The 15455-nt window shown below is 35.4% G+C and overlaps 1 protein-coding gene across 15 annotated transcripts in view; it reads right to left on the bottom strand.

The window, feature by feature from the left end:
- Positions 1–1965: 1965 nt before the first annotated feature.
- LOC149068077 (uncharacterized) overlaps positions 1966–15455 on the bottom strand; it is a 42059-nt gene continuing 28569 nt past the window's right edge. For all 15 annotated transcript variants that reach the window (XM_089251508.1, XM_089251509.1, XM_089251514.1 and 12 more), the window contains 5 exons: positions 10988–11116; positions 9210–9377; positions 7800–7949; positions 4908–5108; positions 1966–2536 (listed from right to left, as the gene is read on the bottom strand). In XM_089251508.1, coding sequence (XP_089107634.1) covers positions 2512–2536; positions 4908–5108; positions 7800–7949; positions 9210–9377; positions 10988–11116 — 673 coding nt within the window. In that variant the 3' untranslated portion in view covers positions 1966–2511. The remainder of the gene's footprint in view (positions 2537–4907; positions 5109–7799; positions 7950–9209; positions 9378–10987; positions 11117–15455) is intronic.

Raw genomic sequence — 15455 nt, 5'->3', positions numbered from 1 at the left:
TCTCTGCAGAGACTTTTTCAAATTATGATGTTGCTGCAAATTACAAGATCAGAGATGTCCATTTTCTGTTCAGACGAAACATATTGAAATAAATATGTTACGAACACCGAAATATAGTTCATTTTGCGAGTTGGGAAAATTTGCTGTAAATTGACTGGATAATATCCGATCTTTTCTCGATTTTAAGCTTTGGCCAGCCAATTCATAAAATGGTATGGAGTGATCCGTCAAAATCAGAAGGAAAAAGGCACGATATTAAATTTATTTATTATCACTTGTTGCAACAAGGTGAACTTCTATTTCTAATTGCACAACAGGTTCTTATTTTTACATTAGCAGTGATTTGTTGAACATTTACGGCCATATTCACAGAGTTTAAACTGTAATCACGGTGACAGGATTGAAGATCGAAACAGATTTGTTAAATTCAGGATTTTAAGCAATCTGTGTTCATTTCTAATTCTTTAACCTGCAATTGTAGTTTAAACTCTGTCTGTGATTACGGCCATTAGCACTGTAATGGTAGAGTAACCTGCCTGTGATTGGGAAGACGCGACAGTTTGTAGTGACTTTTCAGAAAATGTGTCAAATCAGGAGCGATAGATGTGCCACCTACGGGACCTTTTTATATCAGCCACTTCAGGAAATGGCTGGTCAAAGTAGAAGAAAAAACACTAGTGGGACTTTGGCCGTAGCATATATACTAAGACATGAAAAATGTCAGCTACATCATTGGATATCTGTTTGGAAGAGTTGTGCTCATGAGGAAGTCACCATAACCATTCAGACAAGCACCCACCTTCTAGAGGAGAGGCATATACCATCTGTGAATAGACTTTGGTCCTAATTACTTGTTCTTGATGGTTTTATGCAAATTGTTTGATGTCATTCTCTCAGGGATGGTATTTATAATTACACAAGAAGTTGGATGTTTATTGATGACTACTTGCACAAGTGCATTCATTATGAATTGCTTCGTTTGATTCTCCCATATCATCAGCCATACTACTAGGTTCAGAAAGTTCTGAGACTTATTATGAAAGAATGGATACCACCTGTTTATATATTTGGTGTTTCCTTCAAAGTAACTACCCTGTGCAATTATGCATTTTTGCCTTTATTTATACAAGATGCAAAGGGTTGCAAGTTTTTGTTTTTTTTTGTCTCATCTTCCAGCGCAGGGCCATCATTTCAACTTTTTCCAGGGGGGGGGGGCAAAGCACATGTACTCAATGTATATATACACACACCATTTCTAGTGTATTTTTAAAAGCCAGGGGGGCAACGCACCCCCCCCCTAAATGATGGGCCTGCCCCCCAGAGTGCCTTCGTCGCTTCTTCAGACCCTGAGAATTGTTGCCTCTGAAGCAATTCTTTACTCGAGGGGGAAAAAATCAAATGGGGGAATAAGCTTGTTGTGAAAATATCAATGTAATGTTTTGACAGGTAATTAGACACCGGGAAGGACTCATGAGCCGACACGTCATGATGGAGCATCCACGACTTAGCATTCCAAAGATCCAGTCGCTCCCATCTCACCAAATCATGCAGATGTTTAAGGACTCGCGGGTCCCTCCTGATGTCAGATTTACCAGTCAAAACACCACATTCTGATACTTTCACAACCATCTTATTCCCCTGATCTTGCCCTATGTGACTTTCTTCAGATAAAGAATTTACTTGAAGGGTAATGATTCTCGGATTCCAAAGAAGTGCAGTGACGAAGACACTGGAGGATGTGACAAGAAAGGGCTTGCAATCTGTATTATATCTTTGTATGAAAAATGACATAATTGCACGGAAGCATCAAATAAACAGGTTCTATCTGCATTAATTCTTCCGTAATAAAATATGTCTTGAACTTTTTTAATGTACATTTCGATTCGAAAATGTCTAACATTCAACTATCCTGAAAATTTGGTTCATTGACAGGCTCAATTAAATCAGATAATGAAGACTATCCATATACCATTTTTTTTTTAATCTACAAATATTGCAGACGTTATCAAGAATAGAGCAATAGCTAGTGGATTAAAAAAATTTTTTTGGATGTAAATAGAAAATATCTGAAATTAAAATAAACGATAAGAATCGCTTGAAGAAAGAAAATGATATATTTACAATGAAGTCATAGCATGTGCATTGAACTCTTTTTCCGGTACATATGACAATGACTTTCAGGCATATTGCAAAAATATGCACAATAAAATTTACAACATCAGCAATAAGGAAATGTCACATCACATGCATAGTATTTTCTGTACCCAGTCAAATGCTCGGAAAGCTGATTGATATTTAATACTGCAGTTTTTCTTGTTCTGTTTGCTGTAGCAGCTGAATTACATTGAGTGTTACACAACGTCGAAAGAACAAAACATCTGTAGTGTCTCTGAAATTGTGGATGCAATGTATGGGGGGATGTTATGTTCAAGGATTAGATTTCACAAGTTTTTCATTTGTAGACTGTCTTGAAACTTTTCGATCTCACGTGATGTGGGAACATGATTGACATCAAGTTCTTGTCTTCTTGTATCTCCTGCAAGAATTATAAATACACATATTTATAAATACAAAATGATCTCTCTCTCATTTATATCTTAAACTCTTCTGCACTCCCGGTCAAAGATATAGATAAGTAATGCTATTCACTTATGTTCCTCTCCCACTCTTATGCACCTTTTTTTTTATTTTTCCCTTGCACTGGCGCATAATTGAGATGCCACTATATTCTCTATAGGGGCCGTTCAAGTATTACGTAAACAAATTTTTAGCCATTTTTGAACCCCTCCCGCTCTGCCCCTCTGAATCCTAACTCATATTTTCATAAAGGGGTGGTTGATGACATAAGCATTATCCAAACCCCCCTTATCATCAAAAGTCAGCAAATCAGAAACCCCCTCCCTCCCATCGATGGTGACGTAATACTTGAACAGCCCCATATAACATTTTGGAAAAAAATCAAGCTTTTCAATTGAATTCAGTTTTTATACATGAAATTTACTGCTATAAGGGGACGTCACGTCGGAGGTGCGTCTCTTTTCCGTGAGGTGACGGAATATCCCCAGACTCTTGATACTGGAGGGGTGTCCAATTTATACACGAAACTATGGAACTTAACGAAGAAGCCTTTATTTCGAAGCACACTCAAAACAGACAACCTTACAGAATGGAAGCCACATTCCAACTCACGTTATCTTCTTTTGGAAGATAGATTTTCTCTTCTCACCTTCTTTTAACAACGTATGAACAAACGAAGCATATTATGTGGTATAAGGCCACAGAGTTGGTAAAAATGTCCATACTGGAAAAATAGATTCATTACACTGCTACTTAACCATACATGCACCTTGTACACATTTCTCTACAGAATTTCTAACAAACTGATACATGCCGGAATGAAATTTACTGCAATGCGTATCTATTTGCTGTTCCTCTTCCCCGATTTGATAATTTGTGTCACACCAAGATTGCACAAACTATTTAAATTGGAGCCTACTGTTTATTGGTGATTGAAAAAAAATTTCCCATGCTTCACAAAGAGGTTGGTGTGTTGTTGCAAATTAACATCTTTGTGAGTGTGAACATCTTCAGTCATCTTATTTCATCACTTCCACTGTACCTGTATTGTAAACAACAGTTGAGAAGCCCTGTGGAATTTGCCAAATTCTATTCTATATTTATGTACAAGTTATATATTTACATTTATGTGTTTTGATAAGAGAATTTGTTAAATATTGTCTTTTTACCTTTGTAAGACCACAGTTGTAATTTCATATATAAAAGCAGGTTTAGGCCATAGTTTCCCAACCTTTTTGGTCCCATCGCCCCCTTTTTCAGAAATATTTTTCTCCCAGCACCCCCAACGCAATCTAACCCATAGAGTCCTATGCTATATCCATAGCTTCTACCCCCTCCCCCCCCCCCCGGAACATTCCATCGCCCATGTTGGGAATCACTGGTTTAGGCGATCTTGCAAAGTTTCTTGGGGGATACCAGGGGTGGGTGGGTGAGCTCCCTATTGCCCCCCCCCCCTCACCGTTTATTCAAAAAAATTTATTGGTGGGAATGTAGAATATTGATTCTGGCATTAGTGGCGGATTAAAGTCGGTTGAGGCCAAAAGAATATTGAGTCTCTTAAATTATAAAATAGTGTAAAGTGTGGGTTTTTCAGGCCCTTCCAGATGTCGGGTGCGCGTGCCATTAAATCTGCCTCTGTCTGGCAACTTCATTTTGCAATTTGTTTTAATTCTAATAAATGTTAAAAAAAAACTGATAATTGAAAGATTTTTGTCATGATACTGAGAATCAAATTTAACTATGGTATATTGTATTTTAATATTACTTACAGAATCGTAAAATCGATGAATAATTCCACCTGCAAAATTTAGTTACTACACAAATAAAATTTTAGGTGCCATTACCCATTTTTTAGTTGCCATGTGGCCTGGGATATGCCCAGCCCCAATATATACCACACAATAAAATATAATTAGTAAAAATGTTTAGTTTATGTGAAAAATTCCAATTAATATAATTTTTTAAAATTAGTTTGTTGTGCTTACATTTACATAAATATTTGGCAGAATACCTAAGCATTATGGTAAAAGGGCTGAATACTGAGTAGCAGCTGAATATTTGTACCATCTCTAATATATAAGTACATGACATTAAATGATGTTTAACAATTGGGAAGTTGTGATCACATGAAACCTCGCTAACTTGACATCCGCTTGAGTCGACATGTTCTTTGAGACTTTTGGGGTGTCGAGTTATTGAGGTTTCAATGTATTAAGATTAATACAATTATTCGAGAAGATTCATTAATAAATCAGTCCTTGAATAGAAACAAGTACTTTTAAAGAACAATTCAAAGTAAAGAAACCAGACTTTATCGATATGTACTTTACCTCTTTTTCTTTCCAGTCTCTGTCTCAACTATAGGAGGACCTATAGGAGAAAGAGGGAACGGCACTTCCATCATATTATACATGGTAGACAAGTCCATGGCTGTTTCTGGAGTTTGGTGCATCATCTGTGGGATCTCATTCCCCACTTCATTGGGCATGAAGGAACTAGTGGTGGGGAATATCTTTCTCCTTGATGGTTGCCTGAATGGGGGAAAATGTGGAATTTGCATAACTTTCAATAAAATATTTCAATTTAATAAAAAAAAGCCCCTAGTGGATTAAAAACAAAGGCAGCAAAAATTCTAAACACACAGGGATAGTAGAAATTGGAGAGTTTTATCTCTCTCTCAGTACTTTTTCCATACCATCACATTTCAATATGTACACTCTTTGTGACTCCAGCCAGTTGCAGGTTTGAGTTTTTACCCGAGGTTTGTTTTTTCTCAACCCCAGTATTTAATTATTTATACAATATTGCTTGGCCGAGGCCTATACAAGGGAATGGGGTGGTGAAGTTTGATAGAGACGATTGATGTTATAAAGGAAATCAGAAACTGTTGTACAATCAGTAATGTTTGACAGAAGGTTGTTCCAGTCGGTTATTGTTCGAGGAAAGAAACTAAATTTGAAACAATCAGTGGATGCAAAGATGGGTTTCAATTTATGGGAATGGTTAATTCTACTGGAAAAGAATGAAGTTTAAAAAATTGGAAGTGGCGATAAAAGGGATATGAAAATGGCCATGAAGTCCTTTGAAAAGGAAAGTTAATCAAGAGATGTATCTACAGGTTAAAAGCGGTAGCATATTGAGTTGGGGCTTGAGTTCAGTGACAGAAGCAGAGGATGACCAACAATTAAAAATGAAGCAGGCGGATTTGTTTTGAATAGAATTTAATTTGTCTATGTTTGAGAGAGTATGGGGGTCAAAGATTTTACAGGCATGTGAGAGTACAGGGAGGATGTAGGTTTGGAAGCAGCAGAGACGTCTGAGGTGACGGGTGGAGTTTTTGAGGTTCCAACAAAGAAAAAAAGTTTTTCAAGACGCTTATGAAAGACGTAATGAACATGGAGATTCCAATGGAGGTTGGCAGAAATAATTACATCCAGATATTTATAATTAGAAACTTTGGTGATTAAAGGGTTATTAATAGTGTAAGAAGAATCGAGGGAAAGTCTTTTGCCAATAATTTTCATGAAAACTGTTTTTGAAGAATTAAGGGGTAATTGCCAGGACAAGCACCATTCTGATACAATGTTGAGGTTATTTTGGAGAGATGCTTGGCCGGATTTGTTGTGCACTGTTTGGTAGATGACGCAATTGTCTGCAAAGAGTCTGATACGGCAATTGATGGAATTAGGAAGATCGTTTATATAAATCAGAAATAATAATGGTGAGAGGACTTAACTTGGAGAAATGGGAAGTTCTGGCCCTTGAAGGTGACAAACTGACTGCGGTTGGGAAGGAAGGCTTCCACCCATTAAAGCAGTGTTGAACACCTAGGCCAAGGTTTCGGAGTTTGAGAAGAAGTTTATTGTGGGACAAGGACTTTCTGACTCCTGTCAGAAGCTTTAGAGAAATCCAAGAAAATTATATCAGTTTGGACGTTTTTGTCGATACTGCTCGATAAATCATGTATGAAAAGAGCTAATTGGATAGTTACTGATAATGATAATCGAAAGCCGTGTGGATTTGAGGAAAAGAAGTTTATTGAATCAAAGTGTGAGCGGATTTCCTTCGCAACTATGTGCTCAAAAGGCTTGCAGCAAGTAGAGGTGATAGCGACTGGTCTGAAATTAAAGGGATTTGAAAGAGATCCTGTGTGATTTATGAATTGGGATAATCTTATTAATTTTCCAGTCAGAGGGCAAGTTAGATGAGTTTAATGAGATGTTGAAGATAATTAAAAGATAATTAGAAATTTCATCAGCTCAAAATTTGAGAATATGATTTGGAATAGCCCCCATCGGGGCTAATGGAATGGGTTTCAGTTTTTTAAAAGGTTCAGAAGGCCTGCTTTAATGAAGACAGGAATAGTGTTGAATAATGAATCAGAAAAAAGGTACTGAAAAGGAGTGAGGTCAGAGGAAAAAGCCCGATCAAATTCTGTGGCGATATCAAGGTGAGAAGTAAGGTCAATGTTATAAATTTTAAGGGAAGATCTGCCAACTGATTTAGGGTGAAGAAAATTCCAAAATTTTGATGGGTTAGTTTTAAGGTATTGAGGTAAAGAGTTAGTTAGGTGATTTTTGTTTTTTTTGGCAAAGGATGAGATCTTTAAGGTCACGTTGTAGAGACTGAGATCTTATTTCTCAGCGAGAGTTATTGAATTTAAGTTTGGAGACATTTTGATGAATTTTATTAGTTTACATTAGAAACAGAGATTGCCCATTGCCCTTGTAAACAAGTTTCAGATTTATCTGTATACAGTGGTGCTTTGAAATTCAATATCCTATAACTCAACACTCTGAACATTCAATGCTCAAATTATCCGAGACATCTAGTGCATTGAATTGCGGATAGAATTACAGAGTTGATTATAAGGATAACCCCCCCCCCCCCCGGATGTTCTAACGACTGGTAGGATAAGTCCCAAATTCTTTCATATCACTACTATCCCGCAGGTTTTCCTTTGGATATAATGACCATGTGATATAATGTGTGTTTTCGGCAGAACTATGGGGTAATTATAACAAGTGTCTGCTGTATATGGGAAAATATTGTCCAGAATTAGTATAGAATTGCAAGGCACAGCATATTTGTATCTATTGCTCCAAAAGATTTAAGTTGGACTATTAGATTCAATAACCGCTTCACATAAGTTAATATAGTTTTCCCTGCCTTTATGACGTAACATCAAGCTGTAATAAAGTCAAACTATGATATTTTCATACTTCTTTCTTTGTTCCTTCATTTCCAAAGTTGGACAAAGTTGTTGCTGTTGTGGGGCAATTAGACCATGTATGTCCTGGTGAAGGGGGAAAAATTCTCCTTCCATCACTCCTAGTGCAAGTGGCTCTGGTCCTTTCACTTTTGGAGGTGCCCTATTTAAAAAAAAAAATCATTTCATACACGAGTGTAACATATGTCCTCCCATATTCTCATATGAGGAGGCAGTGAAATGAAAACACACAGCAGGCATCAAAAAGTATGATTCATTATCTGTGAGAAATAATCTTCAAAACTTAACACATTTACCCTATTACAGACTGTACAGGCTGTCCCAAATTGTTTGCACACCAGATATCTCTGCAATCATTAACTTTAGAAACACACTTTCAGTTACAAGAAGTTTTCAAATAACGGCAGTTACTTAAAATTTGTTTGAGGGGTTGTATACATAAACAAATTAAGTTACCCTGTATGCTAAAACCTCCAATTATTGAAAAGTCATTTGCAAAAATTTTCATATTTTTTAATGCAATGTTTATCGAAATATTAAATATGCAAAATCTTTATTCTTTGGCAACTTATTACTATGTTGATAAGTTTTAATTGGCTCAAAAGTTGCTATTTTTAGGGACTGTAAATAAATATAATGAATTCAATCATTTCATTTTTTTACTCACAATTACATTCTTTAACAAATTATTTTAACAAGTACAGAATTTTTACCACTTCAAATTTAATTTACGTTCCACAATTTGTGAGCCACACCCTCAATTATTGGCGACAGATGACAAAAGTTTTAGAGTCAAATATCTCTGTTAATACTGCATTAAAACAAACATCCAGTTTTTCCATAAATGACTTCTCAGAGCTGCATTTACATTTCACTTATCGGAAGTTTTAGAGCACACAGGGTCTACATAAAAAAGTTTTATTCTTCTATTTTTCTATGTATACAACCCCTTGGGAAATTTAAGACATTTTGAGTAACCACACGTCATTTTAAAACTTTTTGTAATTGAGAGTATGCTTCTAGAGTAAACAGCTGAGCACACAATTTGGGACAGCATGTATGAGAGACTTCGACACTGGAGTGGGCCATTGCCACTCCTCCCACTAAAAAAACCGTAGTTATGGCCCTGCCCCACTGGGGGATAAAAGGGCCAATCACATTCTTGAAGAAGCTTGTGAGATGTAAATACTTAACATAGTGATGCACATACTCATCTGATGCATAAATAGAGTCTACAATTTTTTTTCCAGCTCTCTCTAGGGCTGTAATCATAAAGAATTCCCTCAAGAGTACACCTCTCTGGCCCAGTATTGTGACATCACTCAGAATAGAGTGACACTGTTTCATTGTTTCTATCATTATAATAGCAAATGAAAAAAACGTTTTATGACTTATTTATTACCGCTTTTTCTTTCCTTTGTCAATTGCTTTCGTTTTGATAGAGCCTTGAACTAGATCATCTGACATAAACTGTGCTCCAATATCCTCGATGGGTCCCACTGGTATTGGTAGAGAAAGGTTCACGGTTTCTTCTTTTTGATCTTCGTTGATCTTTCTCTTCAGAAGCTGACTGTGAATAAAAAAGGAAAAACCATATCTAATTACTTTAACTAAATAAATTTTGATTTGCTGCATTAATCAAAAAACGAAAACTTAGATGAAGCTCATCAGCAAGTACAGGGCATATATATCCAGAGTGATGGACAAGAAAATGCATTGAACAGGATTTGGCAACAGTTAAGAACTGAATTTTAGTTATACTGAAAATAAAACTCATATGTAGCTAACATGTAGAGTACATATGAATGCTTATTCAAAAAATATATATATTTAAGGCTCATTTTGCATTAAAATAAAAAAGTACAAATTTGATTAAAGCACGCATTAACAATAATTTCAACTGGCTCTTTGAGCAGATAAACCTGGTATTTGCAAAAGAAAATTATTAGCCATTTTTGTGTAACTATCAATAACGATAAATTCAAAAGTAAATATTCCCGTGAATTGCAAATGGTTCTTTTTTTAAATAAATAACGTTATCATCACGCTAATTTTGTAATCAAATTTCTGAACGTAAAAGGACAAAATACAAGCAAATGAGTCCTATCTCAAATAAAGAACTGCATTGGGCCAAAGGGATATGTTCTTGGCGTGGGACAGCTCAAGGACTGTGCAACGCCAAATCAGTGGTAAGAGGAAAACATTTTCTTATCTGTAGAATCAAAACTATAAATATTTGATGGAATAAATTGCAGAGAAAACTAATTTTTGACAGGGAATACAACGGTGAGTTTTAAGGATTCTTTCACTGACGCAGTGTATATGCTGGAGTGGCAACAAAATGATGTCTCGTACGGTACAAAATTCTTTGCCCATCAAAAAAAAAATTGGCCTTTGGTGGGCTTTGTGAAATTTGAAACTACCTATAAAGGAGCGTGAGCTTGACATTCATCTTTAAGCGAATAACCAGTTAACCTAAGCTTTGATTGATGTCTCAGAAATCATTTAACAAAAGTAGGATAGATAGAAGCAATCAGCTATAGGGATAATATTGATATTGCGCTTTTGCTCAAAGATGGCGCATAGGTCAGCCACTATTTTAAGACACTCTACCTGGGACAATTCTTACATCACAAGTCTAAAATGAAGCACACAATTTCAGTAAGATTGCTTAACTGACGGAAAATTTTATACAAATATGCAGTGAAGCCTGTGAAATGGTTCAGAGTAAAATAAAATCTTAATATAAAATGCATTTCTGTTCAAGTTTGAGTCCGAATTTCGGATAGATAAGCATATGAAACTGATTTGTAGGAGAAATATCCTCCCTTAATCTTCCCTTATTATTACATATACCCATAATCCATCCAACATCCGCTAAATTGTCCCATCGTGTGATTAAGGCAAGTACGTGACTTCAATTAAGATAAACAATTGTTGTTTTGTAATATACCGGCATCAAAAGAGCTCTAACCCACTGTCATTACACAAATTATTTTTTCTGTTTTCCTGCCGGCATAGAAATGTATCTTGAATGGAAAAAATGCAACATGCACAAGATAAAACGATCATACATTTTCATCATTGCCGAGAAAATTCACATATTAATTTTGACACTGGCAAAAAATTCATTTAAAATTTTAGAACAAAAAATGCTTAGAATTTAAGCTTCTTATTTACATCTTTTGCTTTTCTTTAGATGCTTGAGGGATAGTTTCCATGAAGGTTGGTTTGTCTACAGTTGACGATGGCACTTGTTTGTCTCCGCCCAATGTTTCATCTTGGGGTGTCTTAGGAGGATCTTTTAATCTTAATGGGGAAAAAATTATACCAAATAAGAATGATGCATTCAAGTAAAGATGATAATTAGAAAATTTAATACATAGACTGTTACATGAAAAATGGTAATTTTGCATGTGTTACACAAATAACTTTGGAAGAAAATATTTTTTCAGTCGATTAACATCAAGAATGATTTACAATCTATAGTAAACTAGCTGATACCCGGCGATGTTGCCCGCCCTGTAAAAAATTTATATACGTATAGCTTATGAATTATTTCTTAATCAAAAAAAATTCTGCATCAAGTAAGAAAAAATTACTTTTATTTTTCAATATTTTAATTAAAATCTTCAGGCAATCGCTTGTGGATACACAATATTTTTTCTTTTCCCATCTGGTGTGTAGATGGACAAATTTTTGGGATTACCAACACGCGAACAGGCGACGAAAAGCTGTCAGTGTGAAAAACAGGGCTCAAGTAGGTTGATACCTGCCACTGCTAACGACTGGCCTCGCGCTTTGTTGATTGTCATGGCAAAAGCTAAACGAACCGGGAACTGTAATCGCTTGAAAGTGAATGGCATTTCTTCAGTGATGATTGGGATACGTAGAATGAAGACGTCTTCTCCTTTGGCACATCCAGTTAGAATCGTTGCTTCAATGATGTAATTGTGCAATTTCTTCCCGCAGAGTCTGTTGCCATTGCAGAGTATTTGGTGTCTCCAAATTTCTTAAAATCATTACAGGTGCTCCGACTTTGAGGGTCAAGTTGTGTGGTGGCACACCCGGAATATCCAAAGAGTTCAGAAATTCTGCAGAATACAGAACTGTCTGCTCTGTGTCTGTGACAGTGCCAACCGATTTGTAAGATGTGGAGTCTCCTGGAATAATTTTTAGGATTTTTTCGTTGATTTTGTTGACACTGTCATTTTTCGGTGCCAGAATCGCTCTCAGAAAGCCACTCATGGTTTTGGTCATTTTGTTGAATGTTTGGGAAGACTTTGTCTGCAAGTTCTTGAACTGAGTTTAACAACTGGCAAAATCCATTTGGGAACGTAATCGGTGCAGTGCTTGGGTCTACTGGTTGGTCAACTGATGTGAAAATGATAGCAGTGCTGAGTCATTTTGCAGTTGAACTCGCATGTTGGTGGATAATGATAATTTTTTAACTTCGTGCCGGAGTGCTGATGATTTGAAGCAAGCATTGAGTTCATCAGTTGGCGTTGAACATTTTTATTCCCAGTTTTGTCAGCGACGTCATACGTCCAGCTTGTGCAGTGAATATTATTCAAACAGCTTTTAAGCATTTTTTAAATTGAAACTATACCTATACAATGGGCGGTTGATGAGATATAGGCCGCATTAGCACTTATAGGATACCCTGTATATAGGCTAGCAGAAATACCCGGCGCTCTTCCCGGGTTTTCTTCAATTACTGGTAGGATTGGAAAAGTTACAAACCGTTATAAAGGAATAAACTGTTATAATAACAGAATTAAAGGTGTGACAAACCATTGTAAAGGCATATATTCCCGTCTGAAACGCATTGTTGGAAACTACGGTAACCAAAGTAAACATTCCGAAAGTGATTGTTGAGGCCCCAAAACCATTGCTGCCTGACAGTTTTTTGCCCATTTCGGGCATTTGCTGAACTCTGACGAACTTTTAAAGTAGCCTATGGTTCAATCCCGGTCCTGTTTGGTATATATGCAAAATCTGGCGACGATCGGTCTAAAACTGTAGATTTGTATAAAGAACATACATACTTTCACATTTATATATAAGATGCATCACATTTACACAAATAATCACACACAATAATAATAATAATGTTTTACATGAAGCTTTAAATACAGTGAATACAAAGAAACTTTGGTTTAAGAGCACAATTCGTTCAGTGAATTGCGCTTGTATATCAAACTTCCTCAGAAATAATGGAAAGAAACAATATTCAGAAATATGTGGAAACTCAAATGATTTGTTTCACAACTGTTCTCCTCATGCCATCCACGATTTGTTTCAAAGTAAAAATGCGGGTTGATTATATTTGGGTGAAATTGGCTTAAATTGTGTCCCCAGCAGTTCATACTAAATATATTTCACACTGAACTTTTTTCTTCTGGCACTTTAATATTCCAGTTTGTGAAAAGTTGCCACATTGTGTTAAATTTTTTCATCAATAAATTTTCAAAATTTGCTCGAATAAATTTTCATTTGTTAAGAAAATGTGATGTCTTTCTCATGGCTGTCCCAGCCCAATTTTCAAAATGATAAAACTTCCTGTCCTAAAACATTCTATCCTAAACATATTCCTTTTAGATAGTTTATTTTAGATAGTTTATAGCCAAATGAAAATTTTCCTCTTTTTCTTTTTCCCATTTGTGACATTTGGAAACTGTTGGTTGCAAAACAAACAAATGCATATCCAGCAACACCAGTTGTCATTTATCAAATTTTGTATTGTGAGATGGTTAAGAAGAATGTAGCCATCACTAGAAACCTCCTTTTAAATGAATACATAAATAAGGTTTATTCAAGAAAATAGAGATGAATTATTTTATTAAATGTCCTTCTCCTGGCTATTTTTTTGTGAGAAATATATAATTGAAAATTTTAACTTTACCACATATTTCAGTTCAGAGACATCTATTATTTCTGAAAAGCACATGTTTCAACATGTTTAGTTTTTGATCAGTGTGGCAAAACATGTAAAAATGTCTTTCTCCTGGCATTAGGAAACCAGAAAGAAGGTTTTGATCAAGAGTTAAGGTGCAAAAAAGGTTAAAAAAATCAAAATTTCTTGGTTGCAACATCAAGCTGCAGTTGTGTTTCATCTAAAGAATTTGCTTTGAGAATGCAACTCTTGCTGTAGCAAAACACAGATGTATTAGACATCTGTTGTCCCCATAAAATTGATGGAAAAGGGAGCAAGAAAAAAGAAATCAAAATACAATTGACAAAAAAATTGTTCAGAGTATCAATGCTTGTCCAAGTTGAAAATGTTCTACCAAAATAGATGGAATATTTATTTATTTATATATAACTCCCACAACAGGCATATGCCCAATTGCAGTGGAGTGTAGAAAAGAGTAAAAAATAAACATAAACAGCACGTTGCAATACAGAAAGGCAAAAAATAATACAAATAATAACGCGAATAAATATAATACATGTGTTTAAAAAAAGGAGAAAAAAAATGTCATAAAAGCACATGAGAACTTCCACACCTGAGGAAGCGGAAAAGTTGAGAATTTTTCAACACGTTTGTTCAGTATGGTGGGACATACAAGAGATTTCGGTTAAAAAGATTTATGCTATTACAGTGAGAACTGATTTGTGCTGAAATGTCCGGTACATCCAAGTCGAAGTGAGAATTTTCACAAAAAAGGTGATCAATGCATTCTGACCGCAGACTTCGAGTGATTCATAGTGAAAAGTAGATCTGAGTATGTCTGTAGGAATTTGAATATCAAAAATTTGAAACTTCTTGAAGTAAACAAAGCGTAAAAGCCTATTTTGTGTGCGTTCAATCCTCATGTTATTGTACAAGTAATACGGATTCTAGATTACGGAACAATATTCTAGAACTGATCTTACATAAGAATTGTAAAGTCGCAGCAAGGTTTCTGTATTTTGAAAAAATTTGCTGTTGCGGATTATGAAACTGACATTCCTTGATGCTTTTGAAACAATGTTATTAATATGCTGGTTGAAATTGAGTGTTTTATCAAAAGTGACACCTAAGTCCTTCATGTACTCCACTCTTTCGAGCGTTTGACCATAAATATTGTAATTGTACAGGATGGGACTATGCTTCTTACTGAAAGACAAATATTTGCACTTGGCAATATTTAGATTTAACTTATTGGTGTTACACCATGAACTGAGTTGTTTGACAGAATTTTGTAGCGCCTCAGCGTCATCTGTATTATTTACAACTTGGAAGATTTTATCATCAGCATATATCGCGATAGTCAAGCATTCATATCAAATTAAGTGCAGAAACAGGTCTCAACGAATTTGCCAATCTCTTAACATGGTTACATTTTAATTCTTTTTTTTTCACCTGCGACTTTTTAACAAAGTTCATTGCTGACTATATTGCATTTATTAGCAGATAAAGAAGTGTCCTCAATAATTTTTTTTTGAATTTTTTGGTTGACTTTTTTTTCATAACTTTTTATTAATTTTTTTTTTTTCTGTCTAATTTCGTGAGAATAACCCATTTTGAATTATTGTATTTTTACTTACTTAGTTATATATGGCTCGAGTATTTCCGGAATGATACACAAGAAAAAGGGCTTCACTTTGAAATCACTGCTTACATTAACAGACAACAAGAGGGTGAGACAGTCTTTCTTAGGCT

Source organism: Pholcus phalangioides, unplaced genomic scaffold, assembly GCF_987345545.1.
Source record: "Pholcus phalangioides strain wild (caught in Gottingen) unplaced genomic scaffold, Ppha-v1.0 ptg000027l_1, whole genome shotgun sequence".
Taxonomy (NCBI): Eukaryota; Metazoa; Arthropoda; class Arachnida; order Araneae; family Pholcidae; genus Pholcus; species Pholcus phalangioides.
This window is presented reverse-complemented; position numbering and strand designations above follow the sequence as displayed.